The following is a 20111-nucleotide window of genomic DNA, read 5'->3' as shown; positions in this document are numbered from 1 at the left end:
CCCCTGGCGCGGTCTGAGGCCATCCCGTCCTATCAGAAAGGCTCCTCTTGTGTCGGATGTGGGAAGAAGCTTTGGGATTCCACATCCCTACCTGTGATCTCACTCCTGACCTCAATATAAATGACCCAGCTTTGGCAGTGTGGGGGTTCATGGGTGTAACATAGCCCTGGTGCTGGAATCAGACTATATATTTTTTTTCCTCTGAAAACTAGAGAAGATGGTTGTAAGACCATCCAGGCACAGAGTGACAGGGAGAGCAGGCCGTGCTTCCCAGCTCCTGGCAGACGAGATGCACCAACACAACATGTGGTATTTTCTTCTGTGGAATTACCCTTTCCCACAGTGTTTCATTCCTTCTGCCATTTGGTCATGCCCTTCAGATGGTTCCTACGCTGAATATTTTATATATTTTGAGGGATTTCGATACTTAGGAACCAAAACTTTCCTATGAAGATAATACACTTTTTTTTTTCCCCCTCAAAGGAAAAGACTACAGAGACACAAATGTTTGGAAGGATTCTGTTTCCTGGGATCCCCACAAGTGTGGGTGCAGGCTGAATCTGTGTAAAACCATCAAAGCATGGCACTATTTAAGATGAGAGGCTCTTCAAATCGTGTTTATACAGCAGCTGAGGGCAGAGTTTTGCATGCTCAGCACTTCTGGAAACTAAGCACTGTATCATTTTTTGCCTATATAGCATTTTTTGAGAAAATGAATGGAGGAATCAACATGTTCCTGTGTAACTACAGATCCTTGACTGGCCCGTAGTCCAGCTAATAGCATAACTATTTATTTGGTATAAATAAGACATTCTAACTGCAAATTGTTTTTGCAATCTGCAGAAGGAGTCTTGAAGAAAAATACCGTGAAAGAAATAATCCAATTGCTGAAATAATTTTTGATAAGGAGAAAAAGACTGCTTGACAAAAGTTATTGAACCTGTCCCTGTGTATTGTAAACACAGTAAAAGCTTCTGGAAAACCTGTAGCATGAAGAAACTATCACCACAGAAAAAGGATAAGGCTGATGTCACTAAGTTGCAGGCAACAAAGTTTCACAGAAGTACAGGGCTACCTGAGGCCCTGGTCTTGCAATGGGTCATTCTGTGCACGTCCTATCAGTATGAGATACTACTTCATACAGTTCATACAGATAAGAGCTTGAATACTCCTTCAAGGTTCAGTTTAGGCATCACTGTTTTCCATTCCACCATTCTCAGGTCACTTGCACACAGTAAAATACATAAAGCATTTCTGCTTTGATAGTTGTGTTACAAAAAGCCATTTCTGATTGGCCTTCTTGCCCCGCTTTTCCCACTGATTAGGATTTTTGTGTGTGCAATACGTGCAGGAACAAACCTCATCTGTCAGCAAAAAGCTCTACTTTAAAAGTTGTTCCACTCGCCCTTGGATTGCTGAGTAAGCACTGGCAGGCAAAGAGTAACAGTGAGATAGCAGCACAGGGACTGAAGGGAACTTTCAGTTGAAGAAAGGAAATGGAAGGAAGGAAGGAAGAGGAGATAAATCAAAAATTGCTCTAAAGTAAGAGAAAGTGCAAATAGATGACGGGAAAGAAGGACCCAGCATTTAAATTTGCTAATAACTTGTAAACAGAAAGAAAGGTAATATAGAAAATTTGCCTATCCCAGCAATGTGGGCAACAGTGAAGAGCTGTGAAGGCTGAGTCACAAATGTGCTGTTGGAAAAGCCATGTAATCTCGAGGATCCAGCTGGTCCTCTGGATTGGAGCACAGCATGTCCTCCTATCTGGACAAAAAAAACCAAAACACGTGCTTGTGAGGGCAGGAGAAGCAGCAGCTTTTCCTTTACTTTCACGCATTTACTGCTGAAAATCAGGAAGTCAAAGTCTAGCCAAGCGCCATGACAAAGCGGGGAGAAGTGACCGCAGCGCCAGTCATCGTTTCCATTCATAACAGTGCCCGTGGCTTAAAGAGGGAACTGACACAGCACCCAGCTGAATTGGAATGGAGCTCGGCTGACATCTTGTGGCTACCTGATAAATTACAAACTAGTTTTTCCTAGTTTTTTTTTTTTTTTTTTTTTTTTTTCACTTTTATGGAAGTTTGAAAGCGGCTGCGCTGTAAGATACGATCCGGACTCGAAATGTGAACCGCAGAGCTGGATCTCCTCACGACGCTTCTGTGCTGCCAGTCTGCACCTCAGCGTTCGATGGCTTGAAATACAGTGCAGCGACACACAGCAGCAGGATCAGGAGCTCAAACGGAGATTAATTCTTCCTCAAGAACTGCTCTGATCCTTTTTCGTCTAAAGCCATCCCTTAAACCTGATGGTACCAAAGAAAAGCTGCAGGTTCTCTGCGTCAGTTTGGATACATCGGCACACGCTGAACATACACACATTTCTGCATCAGCCTGAAGTCTTCTCGATAGAAAATCAGGGTTTAACGAACACAGAGCTCAGCCCTCTGAGCCGGCCGTGCACTCACAGCCCGTTCCCAGCTCACAGCCTCGCTCAACTCCCTCAGCACCGCCCATCCCCACGCAGGGCAATGCGATGGCGGGCCGCTGGGATCAGCACCGCACCCCCTACCCCCTCAGAAGCTTTGGTAGCGCCCGCGCTCGCCCCACCGCCTTCGGGCGGGCCCATGGCGGGAGTTCCGAGGGGGGGGGAAGGCGGCAAGTTTCGCTGCGCTGTGCCGTCGGCTCCTGCCTGGTGCTGGACGCGGAGACGGTCTGAGACATCAGTACCGGGCGGAGGGTTCTGCCGTCGCCTTTCCTGTTAAGCACCGAGACGCGTTCAGCTTTTGGTCTCCAGCGAAATGGTTCGGCCCAACCCCACCTCAGCGAACTGGCCGGAGCCGCCATGTTGGGCTCAACCACGGAGCGGCGGAGCGGGGGGAGCTGCAGCCGTAAGCTCGGGGAAAGGACGGACGGCGCTGCCGGCCGAGCGAAGGAGAGTGAGCGGCGAAGGAGGTGGCGATTGCAGCGGGGCAGAGCGGGGAGGAAGAGGTGGCGGCGGCGGACGAAAGCTCCGTCGGGGCGGGGCCGCTCCCCCCCGCCTTCCGGCGCGTTGGTAGCGGCGGCTCGCGGGGCCTGGCGCACATGGCCCGGCCGTAGGAGCCTCCTCGCCCCTCCCCCGCTCCTTTTCCCGTCGCCCTCGAGCTGGGAGCGCGCGGCCGCCGGGGCCCCGCACCGACCCCCATGCAGGGCACCGAGGACAGCCCCGCGCCGCCCGGCGCCCAGGGCCCGGCCGAGGAGCCCGAGCGGCCCGACGGAGCGCCGCCCGAGCCGCCGCCTGAGCAGCAACTGAAGGAGGACGAGAGAGAAGGGCCGGAGGAACAGGGCGGCTCCGAGGGCCCCCTTGAGCCGCCGCCCGCCGCCTCGGAGCCACCCGCCGAGCCGCAGCCGCCTCAGCCGTCCTCCCCTCGGCCGGCATCCGGCCGGGAGAGCCCCGAGCGGGCCGAGCCTCAAACCGGGCCCGAGGCCGAGCCGCCGCCGGAGGAGGCCGAGAGCGAGCCGCCGGCTGAGCCCTGCGAGCCGCGGGAGGACGGGGAGGCTGCGCCCGCCGAGCCCGAGGACGAGCTTTCCTTCAGCGATCCCGAAGGCTTCGTGGACGACATCAGCGACGAAGGTGCGGGCGGGGGGCGGCGGGCCGGGCTGGGCCGGGCGCTGCGGGAGCGCAGGGAGGCCGCTCCGTGTCCGTGCGGGCCGCGTCCCGCGCTGCCCTCCTGAAACGTGGCGGTGAGTTGTGGTGTGCAGCAACTTGGGACCTCAGAGAAAAACTGCACGGTGACTGTCGTGCGGTGACCCAGCCGTCGTCTGGCCCTGTAAGGCGTTGTGGCAGCACCTGTCTCTGGTGTAAGGGCGCTATTGGTGCTTCAGTATTTCAGCGGTTTCGGACAAATCTTTCAAGATCAACCGTGCCAATTCTTGAGTAGCAAAGCCACTTGTCTGTTGTGCCAGTCTGACGTAAATGCTGCTGTAGGCTCTGTAATAGTCACACGTATCAGAACCGGAAAAATGCATCTTAAAGCATGCGCTGCTTCCTAAGTCAGCAGGTGGTTTGGATCGGTGGTGGAACACAGGTGATAATTGTGCTTTCTTGTGTTCCAGTTCTATGTTTAGCTTAATAAATAAGCGGAGAAGTATTTTGAATTAAAAAAGCATGTTATTCTTAGCAGTCTGTATAGCACTTTGAACATGTGCATATCTTAGAGACACGTTGGCAAAAGTGTCTGCAAGTTTATCGCTGGATTCTTGTTGTCTGGTGAAGTGTTTGTTTTGGATGCTTTGTCTACATTGGGGATTATCAGGTTCATGTCAGCGTGTAGATAGAACCTGGGAACGTTTCCTGTCGGCTTGTGTTTTATTCTTTAGGGTTAATTTGGCTAACTCTTCATCTGTGTGAATAATACAGCGTTAATGGCTGAATTACAGTGTTTAAGTTTAGTCACTCCTGCTGGTCTGGTTTTCCATCTACCTGTGCTACTTCTTGGGCTACCTTTGTCCTTTTGCTTTACCCTGATAACTCTACAGGAGAATCAATTCCAGGCCATCAGCGTCCCTGATTCAAAGCTATTTCAATGTTAATGATAAGAATTACATGTTCAATACCAATTTTGAGTCGGACTGGCTTTAAGATTGGGTCATCTCAGGTGTTACTTTGACTGGTGTTGGTTTGTTTTCTTTTTCCAGAGTGGTGTTGGCACAGCAGAACGGCTGTTCCATCTTCCACAGAAAGAATGTGTCAGATCATCGCTCGGGTGCGATGAGGTTTTAGTTCAGATAATGAGAGAGGTCCTTAAAATTCTGCCAGCTGAAGATAGCTGTGTACCCACCACACCCCTCTCTTCTGGCCTGTGGGAAAGGAGCTGGCTGAACCAGCTGCCTGCCCTTTGAAGGTTCCTTTGTTCATAGTTTTGAGTTTGAGGTAGAGGAGTTACAGTGTAGGTATGTGTTTGACCTGTTGCAATTCTGACTTGGTGTAGAATGTTGTCTACTTCTGTGCTCAGCTAAACAAGCATTCCTTTCTTTTATAGCCTTTCGTGGGGAGTGGCTATGAAAAAGTGATTATTGAAGCCTAAGAATTATCTCTTTTTTTTCATGATATTTTATGGAATTATTCTTGCTGTTCTTTGTGGGGCGTGCTTCCATGTTATGCATTTTATGCAGGGAAAATGAAAGAAGTGAAGAATTCTAGAACTAAAAAATGATACTGTTTTCCTATAATAGCAGCCTTTGAAAGTCCTTCTTTTGGTCCTTGGAGTTTTTGTAGGCATAACAGATGCTTCCCTGCCCATCTCTTAGCTATCAGGCAGGTGGTTACATGTCCGCAGCTTCAGTGTATGTGTGTTGTTAGCTGGCTGGGTAATGGCAGTATATCTTAATATGCTCTGAGGTATGATATGTACTTAGAAATCAACTTATTTGCAGCTATTTCCTTTCTTCTGAGTCTTTGGCTCAAACTGGGTTAGCCTTCATCTTCGTAGAAAAAAATTGAGGGGAGAGCAACCCAAATATGTTTAAATTCAATGTTACCAATGGGGTTAAGTTTGTGGATACAAAATAATTAAATGGAATTGACTTGAGATGCGGCTTAAAGTAAGAGGTGTAGAGAATTCCGCAGGTAAACTGTGTTGTGAAGCCTGCTGCTTGAGGCTAATTGAGCATGGTTTTTGTGTGTGACAAAGGGGATGTACGGTGTGCCTTTCAGCTGCTTTAATCTTGGTGCGATATTAAAACCACAACTGCTGGGTTGCGGTCATTCTGAACGTTCTCCCTTCTTTGCTGGTATGATTTCAACTATGTTGCAAGATTTTGGCAATTTTACTCTGGTGAGAAGAAGATGAAGTTGACAGCACTGAACAAACCATTCCACCAGCAAGTACTCAATGTGTAAAATGGTAGGCGGGGGGGGTTTGGTATGGTTGAAGAATATACAGGGTAACAAAAGATGTGCTTGTGTTCATTAGTTGCTAGCTTAATGTGGTTCGTGGTGTCTTAAGACGCCTTAATTTTGTTTAATTAAAGGTTTTGAATGAGCTTGAGTCCTCTGCCATAATTACAGTGATACTAATACATGCAGAGCTTCTGAAATGGAAGGTAGTTTAGAGTTGTGCTAAAGCTGTTGTAGTGTGGAAGGAAGGGAGGTACGTGTTAGATCTGTCAAAGTCATGTGGTTATGATTTGGGTGTTAGATCTGTCAGTTGTGTGGTTATGATTTGGTAAGTCTACCTGTCACTGGGTAGTGAATCTTACCGTGTTCTGCTCTGTTGGTTTTGGGAGCTTCTTGAGCCAATTCCAGCTCCTGAAATGAGCTAATAGGAAGACTGTTGATGTCTCCAATGCATTTCATTAAGAAAGATTTCAGGAGTTAATTCCTCGAAGCTTGTCAAGAAATGGAGGACTATCATATCTCAACAAACAAGTGCTGGTGGGGAGCCTTGTATTCACTTAGTTTCTCTGATGAAGGCTTCACTGACCACCAGATTTCTTAAATGTTACTGAACCAGTTTCCTGAATTTCAGGTCTTTCCCTTCTCTTATTATCTCTAGTTATTTTTATCCTTCAGTTTTTCTCTTCTGTGATATAGGCCAGTGCTTCATTCTTGCTTCTTGTTTGCAGAATTACTTGGCGATGTGCTCAAAGACCAGCCACAGGAAGCAGATGGAATTGATTCAGTGATCGTAGTGGATAATGTCCCCCAGGTTGGACCAGACCGACTTGAGAAACTCAAGAATGTCATCCACAAAATATTTTCCAAGTTTGGTAAAATTATAAACGAATTTTATCCAGAAGCAGATGGGAAAACAAAAGGGTAAGTCATAATAGCACCTGCTGGGGGTTAGGTTTGAAACACTGCTGTTACTTACCCATCATTATTAACATCAGTACTTTGTTTTTTACGTATTCATTCTTTTATGTAGTGACCAGGGAACGTCCTCTTACGTTCTTGTATTCCTACATTGTAGGTACATCTTTCTGGAGTACATGTCTCCATCTCATGCAGTGGATGCTGTGAAGAATGCAGATGGATACAAACTGGATAAGCAGCACACTTTCAGAGTCAATCTTTTCACAGACTTTGACAAGTGAGTACAACCATCACAAGTTTATAGTCTTCTGGATTCAAATCAAGAGCACCTACACTAAGTATAACCACTCCAACTGTTCTTTCAGGTATATGACAATCAGTGACGAGTGGGAAATCCCTGAGAAACAGCCTTTTAAAGATTTGGTAAGGGTTTTTTGAAAAGTGAATACTAACAAATTATGCAGTTAATGACAGGGACAGTGCTGATTGCATACTCCAGTTCCTTTGTTCTCACATTAGTGGTTCTGCTTGGAGTTCCACCTAGAAACTTAGGATAAACAGTGACCTGATGCAACCTATTTAAAAATAGAATTTTGAAAGCATCTTATTATATTTTTAAATGTTTGAGGGCAACTTAAATTGTGCCTGGTTACCACTAGCTTTGTGAAATGCACTCTGGAGGAAGGGATAGTTGAATAAGTAAAACCCCAAATGGCAACAACAAAAAAACCTCTAAAACAAACAAAACCTTGTGTTACTTAGGGCGAAATGTGTTAAATGTTATTGAACTACCTTGAAGGTCCACCTTTTTATGATGTGTACTGTTAGCCTCTGTAGTGGAAATGCTAAATCATGGCCTGCAGCAGTGATTGAGCACCTGGTAGAAAGGCAAGGCCCACCCAGGGGAGCTCAGGTTCAAGCAGTGACCTGAGTGACTGGAAGGGGTGGAGACAGGATTCTCCCCTTCTCAGATCTCATTTAAGGGATGGCAGTGGAGCTGAGGATATCTTTTGCTGGAGGTGTTGCCTACCTGAGGCATTTCAAACGAAAGCAGATCTTTTCCTTCATTTCTGTATTGGTGGCTGCTGTATTTGGGCTCATTCTCACTGTAGCCAAAGACTTTGCCACCCTGCTATTATCATCCCATTATAGCATTACAGCCTCAAATAACCACTGGGTCTGGATTATGTAATTTCACTTCAGTAACTTATTTGATAGATATGATAGAATGATATAACACCAATGGTGCATGCTATGCTGAGACAAGCTTCCACCTGCCATATGGATAGCAATTTGCTTGTCTTCCTGTCTTTGATTTGCTGATGATCTTTTGTTTTTCTTAGGGGAATCTTCGTTACTGGTTGGAAGATCCTGATTGTAGAGATCAGTACAGTGTGATCTTTGAGTCAGGAGACCGGACCTCCATTTTTTGGAATGATATCAAGGAGCCTGTTCAAATTGAGGACAGAGCAGTGAGTGTCATGGAAGTGCTGTGCATTGCAGATACACTGTCACTTGTGTTCTTTTTGTAACACTTCAGGCTTGTAGTTTAAAAAAAAAAAGAGCAAATCTTCCCCTGCTGAAATACTTTTTCTCTCTTTTCTTCCTTTAGAAAGTGACCAGTAAAATTGTCCTTTAGAATTAGGCTTAGCTGCATAGGTAAAACAAATGTGGAGTTAACTTCCTTTAAGTCTGTCTTCCTTTTCTTTTAATTTAAGCTGTCTGTGATACTTATTAGTACATTGTATGTACACCATTTGTACACTGTAAGTGATTCAGGAAGATGTGAGTGAAAATGCATAGTCAGAGTTTGAGGAATACTGTTTGTTGGTGCTGAGTATGTACTTAAGCATGTGGCTTCTGGTCATTTTTTTCCCTTTGTGAGCACCTCCGCAGAGGTGCTGAAGAAGACCAGCTGGTTTGGTAATACCATATAAATGGGGGAGTTAGTGTGCATGCCTGCTGTAAGCCAGCTGACCTGCTAAGAACTGCAGGTGCCCGGAAACATTTTCTTTCTCTAACAACCATTACGTGTTACAGTTGAAAGAAACTGCCTCTGGGGTGGAGAGCAGTTGTGCTCATCACCATGGGTAGCACTGGCCATGATCTGTGTTGCTGGTACCTTTCTGATGTAGTGTTGTTAGAAGTGTGAGGAGTCTCAGCTTCCTGAGAAGGCAGATGTTCTCGCCAGAGCTGCAGTCCATGAAAGAATCTGAAGCTGCTGGGTTGTTGCAATTGTTACTCAACACTGGTTGTCACTGTCCCTGGTAAATACTTCTGCAGTTCAGTAAGGTGAAACAATCTCAACTGAAGAATGAACGAGTGCTATGAATTGTGTGTGAACATTGCCCATTCCGAGATCTTCACTGAGCAAGTGGATTTGTGAAATATGATGTTACTGGCCACGTGTGGAGTCTTTCCCCTTCAGTTATTGAGCACGAAGTTTGATTGTTTTGTATACATTTTAAATTATTTTTTTAATTATTTTTTTTGCAGCGGTGGACAGAAACCTACGTACGTTGGTCTCCCAAGGGCACCTATCTGGCTACGTTCCACCAGAGGGGCATCGCGCTTTGGGGTGGAGAGAAGTTCAAGCAGATTCAAAGGTTCAGTCACCAGGGAGTACAGCTGATTGACTTCTCGCCCTGTGAGAGGTATGGAGGGTGACGTTGGTTTGGGCAAAGAGATCAGAAGTGAAGCGTGTGCGTTCTGTTGTCAGATCTTGTGTGACTGAGGTCTTTAGTTCTCCTCTGCCTTTGGAAGTGTTGCTTTTCATAGGCAGATCCTTTTCAGGATAACTGAAACTGTCAAACTTTGCTTTGACTTCAGGGAATATATTTAAGGCAGTCTGGAGCTTACTGTTCTACAAACCTGAATTGGCAGGCTTCGTTGTACTCATTATTATCTGAGGGAATGGTATTTTTTTCTCTTTGGTTAGATGGGGATGGTCTGTAGTATTAGACTTCAAATTCTCTGAGAAAATTTAGCTGAGAAGCATCTGTCACATCTGTAGTATTGAAATTTTTACTTTGAGCTTTCTTTCACATTTAAAAGTTCTTTAGGGAATCATTTCTAAATCATTCTGGGACTGAGATGCATCTTTGCTAGTTATCAAGTAAGATACTTAGAAGCAAGTATCTTACTTGAACAAGTAACTTGTTCTTTGTACTTGAAAGAGATTATTTATCTTTAAATGGAGATGTCTGGCATACGTGTATTTCTGGTTGGCACAGGTTATGGAATTGTATTTGATTTGAAGTCAGTGATGTTCTGGTCACAAAACAACATAGTAGGTAACAAGGTATCTGGGGAAATTTCCCTTGTAAGATTGGTACAAGAAAACTTGCATGTAAACCTAGATCCTTTTCAGCTGAAGGGATGCTAGGAATTACCATGCCTTGGAAGCTTTTCTTTCACCTCTAGAACATCCTGTTAGAGGAAGTGCTGCTTAAAAGTGCGTTGTATTTTAATATTATTTGGATGAAAGCCTGCTTGTACTCGTGTATTAAATCAAATCTTATTAGTAAAATTGATTATTTCCTTTGTAGATATTTAGTGACCTTCAGCCCTTTGATGGACACACAGGATGACCCTCAGGCTATTATCATCTGGGATATTCTGACTGGGCAGAAGAAACGAGGATTCCACTGTGAAAACTCAGCTCACTGGCCTATTTTTAAGTAGGTTGCAAGAGAGCAAGCAGCCCTAGACTTTGTTTGATGAGCAGGCAACTCTCACCTGGCTTTCTTTTATTTTCTTAGATGGAGTCATGATGGGAAATTCTTCGCTCGAATGACTTCAGATACCCTCAGCATCTATGAAACACCTGTAAGTTGTTTTGTTTCTGTGCAATGTTTATTGCTTTACAGTGTCAGCATTTCACGTGGTACATGTTTTAAAGTTATGTTTTAATAATGCACTCTACAGCTTAAAAGGGAAGAAATCCATTTGCTCATCTCTTGATTTTTTTCCTGGATCAAAAAACTAGCTGAGCCTCACAGCGGGGTTGCAGTGTTCTTGCTGTGCTTCTAGAAAGCCTGGAGAGCTCAATATAGTAGTTAACAGAATCAAAGTTATGCGATGCCATCCAGGCCTTGGTGGCAGGTGTTTGCAGACTACCCAAAAGACATAATAAATTGCAGCACAATCTAGTCTGTTTTATGTTTTTATTATAGCATGGGCTGCTACTCATTAAAAAATCATTACATAGAATTAGTCTTATTGGTTACTGTGGCATACTTATGTTAATATAGGGGATAAAGGATCTCTGTCCAAAATTTCCTGGTTTATGCTCTTAGACATAAGCCTTCTACTCTTAATGTATGTGCAAGAATGTTACTTGAAAGTTGACAGCTTTCTCTTCTTTTAGTCTATGGGATTGTTGGACAAAAAAAGCTTGAAAATCAATGGGATAAGGTGAGTGTTTCCCTTTCTAAAAGTAACTGCTCTGTTTTGTCTTTATGTCTAGGACTTAATTTAGTGAATTTTATACTGATTAGAGCAAATAGCCTGATACTGAAGTGTAATTTTAGACAAACTGGCAAAAAATTAAAAAGCAGAAAGCTTTCACTTAAGCTGTGTACGTCAATCTGTACTTAGGAATCTTTGTAGTAACGTAGTTCTAACCTGGCATCCTGGTTCCTCATCTACCAAACAAGACTGGTATGCAGTTTATGTAACATCTTTTAAGATTGGTGTGCTGTACACTCTGTGCTGCCTACTGGCAAGGAACTAGTTTGGCTCTGTGCATGCCTGCACAGTACATGCTAATTCCTGTGAGGCTTTTGAGGGGCCTTTTGGAAAAAACAGTTATAAAATCCAGTGTACTCAGGTGCAGGAGGATTCTCTTCTCTGTAATTTCATAGAGGGAAAGTTGCTCATTGGTTTAATCATGTTTCATACATTGTCTGGGTTTATGCTACCCTTCTCTTCAGTGAATCTGACTGTTTTGATAACATTGGTGATACAGCAGGTTTAAATGGCAATTAAAAACATGCTGTGTGTGAGGTTAGAAACTCTTGAGTTGCTCATCTGTATGTGCCTTTTTACTGAGAGTTGATATACTTGTTTGCAGCATTCAGAACACAGAAAATCATTTCTGCTTGCAGTATCTCTAACTAAAAATTAAAGTGGAATATGTCTAACTTCATTCCTGTAGAGATTTCTCATGGTCTCCAGGTGGTAACATAATTGCTTTCTGGGTGCCTGAGGACAAAGACATCCCAGCAAGAGTGACCTTAATGCAACTGCCTGCCAGACAAGAGATCCGTGTGCGGAATTTGTTCAATGTTGTAGATTGTAAACTACACTGGCAGAAGAATGGTGATTACCTGTGTGTGAAGGTAGACAGGACTCCCAAAGGCACACAGGTGGGTGGGCTGTGATTGTGTTCATAAAACTTGGTTCCTTTCATGCTGACGCTTCATTTTCTTTCAATATTGTCTTTCAACATAGCTAGTTTAGATTCTACAGTGGAAAAATAAAAATAGCTTTGACTGCTGAGTTTGAAGCATGTGGAGAGCCAGATGTCCTGGATGTTTGCATCCAAGATTTGCTTTGAATTTACTGATATGGTGGAGTTAATTAGTTGTTTTTGTTTTTTTTTAAATGAGTGCTAGGTCTCTTTCCCTGCTCTCTGTGAAATCAGTTGTCGAAGCCATAGGCTATGCTGCAGAATTTAGCATGTTTTATCTACTTCAGCCTAATTCAAGTCTGAAAGAAAATACTGTATCCAATCCTTCTGTTATTCTTTAACAGAACAAAAGGATTTAGAGTAGCTCAGTAATGATAATGCACTGTTTATCTGTTTATTAAGAAAAAAGTCTTGAGCTTTGACTGTCATCCTGAGTTGTCTTGGACCAGTCTTGTAGCCATCCTTCTATGCCTGGTGATGCCTGGTCTGTTGCTTCTGTACTGATTAATGAGCTGATGTTGGCCCTTGCAGGGAGTAGTGACCAACTTTGAAATATTCCGAATGAGAGAGAAACAGGTGCCTGTGGATGTGGTGGAAATGAAAGGTAATTCCAACGTTCTGATGCTTAACTGTTCTACGTAGCCTTCTCTTTTGGCAGATGTGGTGCCTTACATGGTTCCCATCAACGTGTAACATTTGTTGATGATAATGAGGGCACTTGCTCCTGATGGGAACTATGGTATTCGTGTTGCAAGGCTTCTCATGTGATGTGGGAAGGCAGTGCTTTCAGTGCTGTTCGTGCTTGTAGCGAACTTAATGACAGGATTGAAAACACTTGCATAGATGAAGGTCTGACTATCTGAAAACACTCTTTTAGTGTGAGAGACTTTGGAGCTGTTGGGTCTGTCAGAACACTTCCCCAGGGTCCTGCACTTGCCTTATCAGCTTTTGTTTTTTAAAAGCAGGTTTTATTTATGGCAGAGTTTAACTTCTGGATTCCGTTTTCAACAACTTGGTTTTCTTTGATAACTTCTTGTAACTGAAGCTCTTTATTATAGGTTTCTTTGTTTTTTTTACATAGTTTTGACTTTTTTTTTTTTTTTTTTTTTTCAGAAAGCATCATAGCCTTTGCTTGGGAACCAAATGGAAGCAAGTTTGCTGTGTTGCATGGAGAAACTCCACGAATTTCAGTTTCTTTTTACCACGTTAAGAACAATGGGAAGATAGAACTCATCAGTAAGTAACAGGAAAGATAAGTGAAATGCAGATGTTAAGCATTTTGTGTGCAGCAAACTCAAACTGTGACTGGTTGTGGCAGTAGGTGCTATACCTGATGTATTTGAGAAACCTAGGTTTTTGGTGACAGCTGAACTGTTTCCACTTGAAATCAGTCCAGTGTCATGAGAACACAAGGCTTACAAGCTAGAACAATTATGTGGTCTTGGGATGCTTGTGCAAGGCAATAACACAGACTTAACTGACTAGGTAAAAATTTTTTCAAGATGGGCATTGGATCTTCTGATCTCCCTTTTTCTGCTGATTTTGGATGTTTTTGTAGTACTGGGTGTTGTCTTCAGAAGCCTGCAGCTAAGGACTGTTGTAAAGACTTCGTTGCTGCGTTCAGATATGTCTTTTGAGTAATGGGTGTATTTATTGCTTATGATCTAACCAATGGGATTGATTGGATTGTAATTATTTTTCTGAATTCTTTCCAGAAACGTTTGACAAACAGCAGGCAAACACGATATTCTGGAGTCCTCAAGGTCAATTTGTAGTGTTGGCTGGCCTCAGAAGGTGGGCATTGCACGGGTTACTGAATACCATGCTGCTTTTAAAGGAGGAAAAAAGGGCTGGATGATCTCATCAGGAAGTATTTGCTATCTCCACAAATGTTTTAAATCAAAGTTTTGATATTTAAATGGGCAAAAAAATCTTACTGACTTTGAGAGTCTCTGGAGGGAAGGAGTTACTTTGGACCTCTGGTAATCTGACAGCTTGAATCTATTCGGTACTTGACATTATTAAAGCTCACAAGAGCTTTCATTGCTTTATTGAAACCCTGTCCAGTTGCATTAGTAGAACCTTAGAGGGCTTTGTAGAAACAAAGGGAAGACAAAAATGCAAAGGACCAAGCTCTATCATGAAACAGTAACCTTGACTTGGTATTTCTGCCACGTTAAAGTGAAGAATAATTTTTTCAACAGCTGAGTGGATATTTAGAAACACTTTGGTGTTTAATTGCTGAACTAATCCATGGGCTCCTGTAACGGGTTGTTGCCATAGCCTTGTGCCTTCTTATGGGCAGTACTCTTAGAATGTTCTTACAACAGAGCCCTATTATTTATATACATGTGTATGTGTGTACACACTGCTTATATATATCAGAAAAGCTTCACGTTGGACTAGGTGAAGACTTTTATTAACCAGCTGGGCACTATTTGGCTTTGTGTGTTTCAGACAAGTGATGCTGCTCATCTGAGAAACCTGTTTGTATTTCTGAACTTATCTTCATTTCTTAAGTGTCTTGGCATACTGTTGTTAAACTTCACCTGTAACTTGATTTCATGTGTTTTCATCGTGACTTTAGGAATGAATGTAAAATGGGTTAAAGGTCCTTTAATGGAAGTTGGAAGTTTTTTGTTCTTATGTTGATTTTTGGTTATATTTAATTACATTTTTAGCCACAAATGCAAGTTTTATGGGCTGAGTCTTACTTGGCTGCTTGCTGAAAAGATGTGAAACCTATTTAAAAAAATGAGCTATGCTAGTGTGTAAGACTGTCACTTTTATCTTTGCAGCATGAACGGTGCCTTAGCATTTGTTGATACATCTGATTGCACCATGATGAATATTGCTGAACACTATACAGCTTCAGATGTGGAATGGGATCCTACAGGCAGATACATCGTGACTTCTGTGTCTTGGTGGAGCCATAAGGTACCAGAGCACTCATCTTTCCCCTTCTGGAGGTGTTGGCAACGGCTGTTGGTTATGAAGAGAAAATGGACACCTGTCACTTATCCTATACTTAGAACCTGCATTGTAGTTTTACACATTAATTTGTAAATATCAGTGTTTATTTGGGCTGCACGCTTTGCAGATTGTTGAAAACTAGTTCTGGCTGAGCTGTTTGCAGTTCTAAAGCGGGTGTCCTTTTTCTGGATTTTCACTATATCTCTTAATGTATCTTTAGCTACTGGAGCTTGATGTCATCTGTGTGGTCTGCACAGAATAAGAACAATAACTGCATTTGTTACTACTTTCACATGGTTCCAGCCTGTGTGCTGTAATCATCTTCTGTGCAGACAGAGAATGTGAGACTTTAAAATTAAGCAAGGTCTGCTATCGTAAACTTTAAGCATCCAGAATATAACTTCATGCAAGGCTTCAGTGGAACGATTGAACTCTATTTTGCTGATGAATTTGGCTTGTGCAAAGAAGATGCTAACAAAAAGAGCATGTCCTTTTCCTTGACTAATGATGCTACTTTTATTATATACAAATGAAAAATCCTTAAAAGATACATAGTGAGAATGGGGGCGTTAAGTTACAGCTTGCCTTGATGAGATGTTACACCACTCTTGCAGGTGGACAATGCATATTGGTTATGGACCTTCCAAGGACGTCTGCTTCAGAAAAACAATAAGGACAGGTTCTGTCAGCTTCTGTGGAGACCACGACCAGCCACCTTGCTCAGTGAGGATCAGATCAAGGTAGCACGTTCCACTCAATCCTGTTGGACATGGGTTTGGTGTGTGTGTGTGTGTGTGTACATATATATACAAGCCAGAAATTATCTTTCTTTTCTTGAGAATGAGGCTTGAACTGTTAGAGCTGTAGAATTGCCTTTCTCCCTGAGCTTTTGAAAAACCATATTGCCGTAGTGGACCTCACTTGTGGGAGTGACTGATAAATATTAACTGTTCTTTATGTTTGGAATAGAAACTGTAACCAGTTGTGCTTACAGCTGTGGTATTGTGAAAGGATGTGAAGTGTAACAACTGAATTTACCTGTCCAGACTTCTGTAATTGAATGCTTACAGAAATGTTGTTATCTGTAAGCCAAGAAGAACAAATAAAATCATAGTGGAGGGGAATTGCTTAGAAAAGCAGTTTTTTAACTACATTAAGCCTGCTCAAAACTGCCAGAGTAATTCTTATTAGAATGTAACGATTGTGATTGCTAGTCTGACTTCAACCTTACTTGAAATAAAATTCTGTTTTACAGCAAATTAAGAAGGATCTGAAGAAGTACTCAAAGATATTTGAGCAGAAGGATCGCCTGAGCCAGTCTAAAGCTTCAAAAGTAAGGCAATTTTTGAAATATAGTAAATGAAACATAATGAAACATAAATGAAGCTCTTTTAAGCTGTATGATGTTGTAATGGTTATGTATGTTAGATTTCTTTTATTATAAACATCTGTGATCATGTTAATCCAGGTGCTTGACTTGCTTCCTATGGGTAGCACGCACAGATGCCACACAACTTTCAGGTTAAGTGGTAATGAATCTGGAGAGGCAGTGGTGATAGTTCAGTAAGCAGAAGCATTGGAAGTTTGGGATTCTTAGTGTGGTATTAGTCACTCTTTAAACTAATGAAAAAAACCTTTAATAACAGGAAAACAAACCAAACCCTTACTGAAACAATTTTACTGTACATAAAAGGTTTTAAGTCAGTAGAAAGGATTGAAGAAAAGCTTTCCATGCTGTTGTTATGAGAGTTAACAGCTGCTTCTTGCCTCTGTAGGAGCTGGTGGAAAGGAGGCGTACAATGATGGAAGAATTCAGGAAGTACCGCAAGATGGCACAAGAGCTGTACATGGAGCAGAGGAACGAGCGCCTGGAGCTTCGAGGAGGTGAGCAGTGCTTGTGAAGACTTGATGTTAGATAGCGACCGCTTCTTAGCAAGTAACAACTGCTCTGGGAACTTGTTTTCTTTTTCTCTCTATTGTTTTTCTGCCAAACCCTTTCTGAAGGTTTTGGCCTTGATTTTTGTTTTCTTAAATCACAGTGAATTTTCGCATGGGAGAAAACTGAAAGTGGTGGCCGCCAGACTTGGCTGCCTGTGCTTCACATAGCTGCTTTCTGCTTCAAGGCAAGCATTGGTTTGACCTTGGCGTAATAGATTTGGATGTTATGTATAACCAGAGAAGTCCTCAAAAAACTCTGTGGTGGGAGACAGCAATGCCTTGTTTGTCATTTAATGACACTGCACAGAATGTCAGGGATTGGAAGGGACCTCGAAAAATCATCTAGTCCAATCCCCCTGCTGGAGCAGGAACACCTAGATTAGCATGTCCTTGTTATGATTTAAAGCAACAAATACCTCTTATTTCAGTGCTATTTTAAGAACTGTTCCTTGAATGAGCATAGAATCATTCTCTCGTTGCTGTGTTTGAGGCATTGTGTTAATCCTTTCTCCATTCCAGGGGTAGACACGGATGAGCTGGACAGCAATGTTGATGACTGGGAGGAGGAGACTGTTGAATTTTTTATCAATGAAGAAATTATTACCCTTGCAGAACCAGAGTAATCTAATAAACTGTGGTAAGAAAGCTTTCAGAAAAGAGAAACTTCACTGTCAGCTGCCACTATAAATTAATTTGTTTCAGAAGGTTGTTGTCTGCTTGTTGTGTGAATGCATGTGCTGTTCTGAGTTGGTTTGTTTATGTGGCTGAAGTGAACAAACAGGCTTTCTTAAATACAGTCAGATTTATGAGCTGAGCAGATTTAAGAGCTGGGTGGAATACTGTCTTTTTTTTTTTTTTTTTTTTTTAACCAGAGTAATCACTGCTGTGATAATTAGGGTCAGCTTTTAAACAGCTCATTGCAAGCTCTTCAATTTGTCCTACTGACACAACTCTAACATAAGATTTCAAAATTTGCTTTCTGTAAGAATTTCATGCTAGGTGATGTTGGGTGGGGCTTAAATAATATGCTTTAGATTAAACACTGAGTTAACTGTAACATAACTGAGTAGGTGTTTAAATACCCATGTTAAAGCTATAATTTTCCAGAAATGGTTAGAAATCTGGCAGCAGCACTTTCTCTTGTCTGACTGTCACTACTTGATGCTGAAACTTTTATTTAATCCAATGATTTTCCAAGTTCTACTTCATGAATTCATATTGTATCCTTGTGTGTTGAAAACAGATGCTAGTTCTAGCAGCTCCTGTAGGAAATGTTTTCTCTTTAAGAAGTTTTCAATTGTTGTACTCAGGAGGGGGAAGAAAGTTTACTGGTCTGACACAGGAATGTAATCCAGGTTTTCTGTTGTTGAGGACTTCCCTGAAGGAAGGGGAGGCTGGAATCATGCCTTCTGCAGCTGTCTCTGTACAGCTCTGTAACCCCTGGGTATCTAAGAAGTCAGTGTAAAATGTGGAGCAGTGTAACTCTTGTACCTATAGGAGAAATCAGTGGACTTCGTATTTAGAGATTTATTTGAATCTAGCTTATTTATGTTCCATGTATGAGAGATTTTTTTATGGAAGGGGGAGAGGGAGAAGCTGCCCAGTTTCTGGATTTAAATATCAGTTTAAGAACAGGTGAAGCACGTGCGTTGTAGCCTTTCACCAGCTAACGTCTGTGGTAGGGTTTGTAAAAAGCACAGCAACTGACTCATCTCTTTCTTCCTTTTTGCAGCACCACCGTAACTTGTGCTGAAAAGAGGTTTGTTCATTTTCAGAAAGTCTACATCAATTTTGGAAGTTTTAATCCATATTCTTGCACTCTGGAAGGGTGGATGCACCAGATTTTCTCCATTCTGCCACACTGTAGTGCCTTGAAGTCTTGCTGCCTGCTGCAGTGAGATACTGAAAAGGCACTGCTTTTAAATTTTTATTCTTTTTTTTAGGGTTCATTTTTCTTTTAAGATCCACTAATACCAGTATTTACTTCCTGACTCCTGTGCAGTCCTTCCCAACTGGCATTTTTGACTTCCTGCCAGTGAAGTGAGATCCATCAGCGCGCATCTCTTACACACAATGTTTCTGTTTCAGGACTCTTTTTATGTCCCGAGTGCATGGACAGATGTTCACTTTGTTTGGGGAAAAGTCAACAGATCCATTTTTCGTATGATGCGTTTTAGTGTGCTGAAGCAGCACTACAGTGGGCTGTATCCTCCTCCTTTCAGATTGCGAAAGGATGTCTCCCTCAAAGAGCTGAATATGGAAATAAATGCAGACTAATACTAAAACCAGTCTGGCTATGTGTTGTTCATAGGGAATCTTTCCCTAAGTGATCAAATATACCCAGATTAATATGAATGTTAGCTGTGTTTGCTTCACAGTTGCTTTGGATTGTATTTTCTCAGTTTCTTGTGGCTGTTCTGTGTGTTGCTGTGGTTTTGCTTTTTGTGTTTTTAGTGATACTACAACTCATTATAATTAGCAGGTTAATTTGTCAAGATTAATGGAGTGACTAGGAAATAAATTGGTTTCTTAAACCATTTAGAAACTGATATGAGCCTTGGGAACTCCTGGAGTAGTCTCACTTGCTAGTGAATTTGAAAACTGTCTGAGAAGTAGTGTTTATACATATGCCTTAGGCTCCATCTTACATATGTGACTTCATTTCTGAAGCTCTCCCTGTTTAGTGGGGGAAAGTGCACTTAAAGTTGGTGGAGCAACTTTTCAGTATTTGTATCTACGAGCAGAAATGATTTTCTGTATATTAACAGAGCAGTGACAGACACTGCTGGCCTGCTGCTTTTCCTTTGAGGGCTAGAGGAGAATGAGAATGTTTACCTGTCCCCTTTCCAGGACTAATGTCAGCCCATGGGTGCCTGAGCTCACTTAACGTGGTGCTTTATCTGATGGATCTGAAGTGGAAGGCAGCAAGTATTCTGCTTACTGCATTGGGTGCCCCTGCTCAGCTGTCTGAAGCTAAGGGACATCAGCAGTT

The 20111-nt window shown here is 42.5% G+C and overlaps 1 protein-coding gene across 3 annotated transcripts; it reads left to right on the top strand.

The window, feature by feature from the left end:
• Positions 1 to 3182: 3182 nt before the first annotated feature.
• EIF3B (eukaryotic translation initiation factor 3 subunit B) lies at positions 3183 to 19407 on the top strand. 3 transcript variants are annotated; one of them, XM_052679749.1, is made up of 20 exons: positions 3183 to 3612; positions 6606 to 6798; positions 6953 to 7072; positions 7161 to 7218; positions 8139 to 8267; positions 9292 to 9449; positions 10344 to 10475; positions 10557 to 10623; positions 11165 to 11211; positions 11954 to 12164; positions 12740 to 12812; positions 13322 to 13444; positions 13924 to 14002; positions 15007 to 15145; positions 15796 to 15921; positions 16437 to 16514; positions 16957 to 17065; positions 17639 to 17756; positions 18852 to 18878; positions 19208 to 19407. In XM_052679749.1, the coding sequence occupies exons 1-18, from the start codon at positions 3183 to 3185 to the stop codon at positions 17740 to 17742; spliced, it is 2376 nt and encodes a 791-aa protein (XP_052535709.1). In that variant the 3' UTR covers positions 17743 to 17756; positions 18852 to 18878; positions 19208 to 19407. The 3 variants fall into 3 exon arrangements, with proteins under 3 accessions (XP_052535709.1, XP_052535710.1, XP_052535708.1); XM_052679750.1 differs by lacking the exon at positions 18852 to 18878; XM_052679748.1 differs by having other exon boundaries at positions 18852 to 19407.
• Positions 19408 to 20111: the final 704 nt, after the last annotated feature.

This window comes from Tympanuchus pallidicinctus, unplaced genomic scaffold (assembly GCF_026119805.1).
Source record: "Tympanuchus pallidicinctus isolate F22 unplaced genomic scaffold, pur_lepc_1.0 scaffold18, whole genome shotgun sequence".
In the NCBI taxonomy this organism is placed as follows: domain Eukaryota; kingdom Metazoa; phylum Chordata; class Aves; order Galliformes; family Phasianidae; genus Tympanuchus; species Tympanuchus pallidicinctus.
This window is presented reverse-complemented; position numbering and strand designations above follow the sequence as displayed.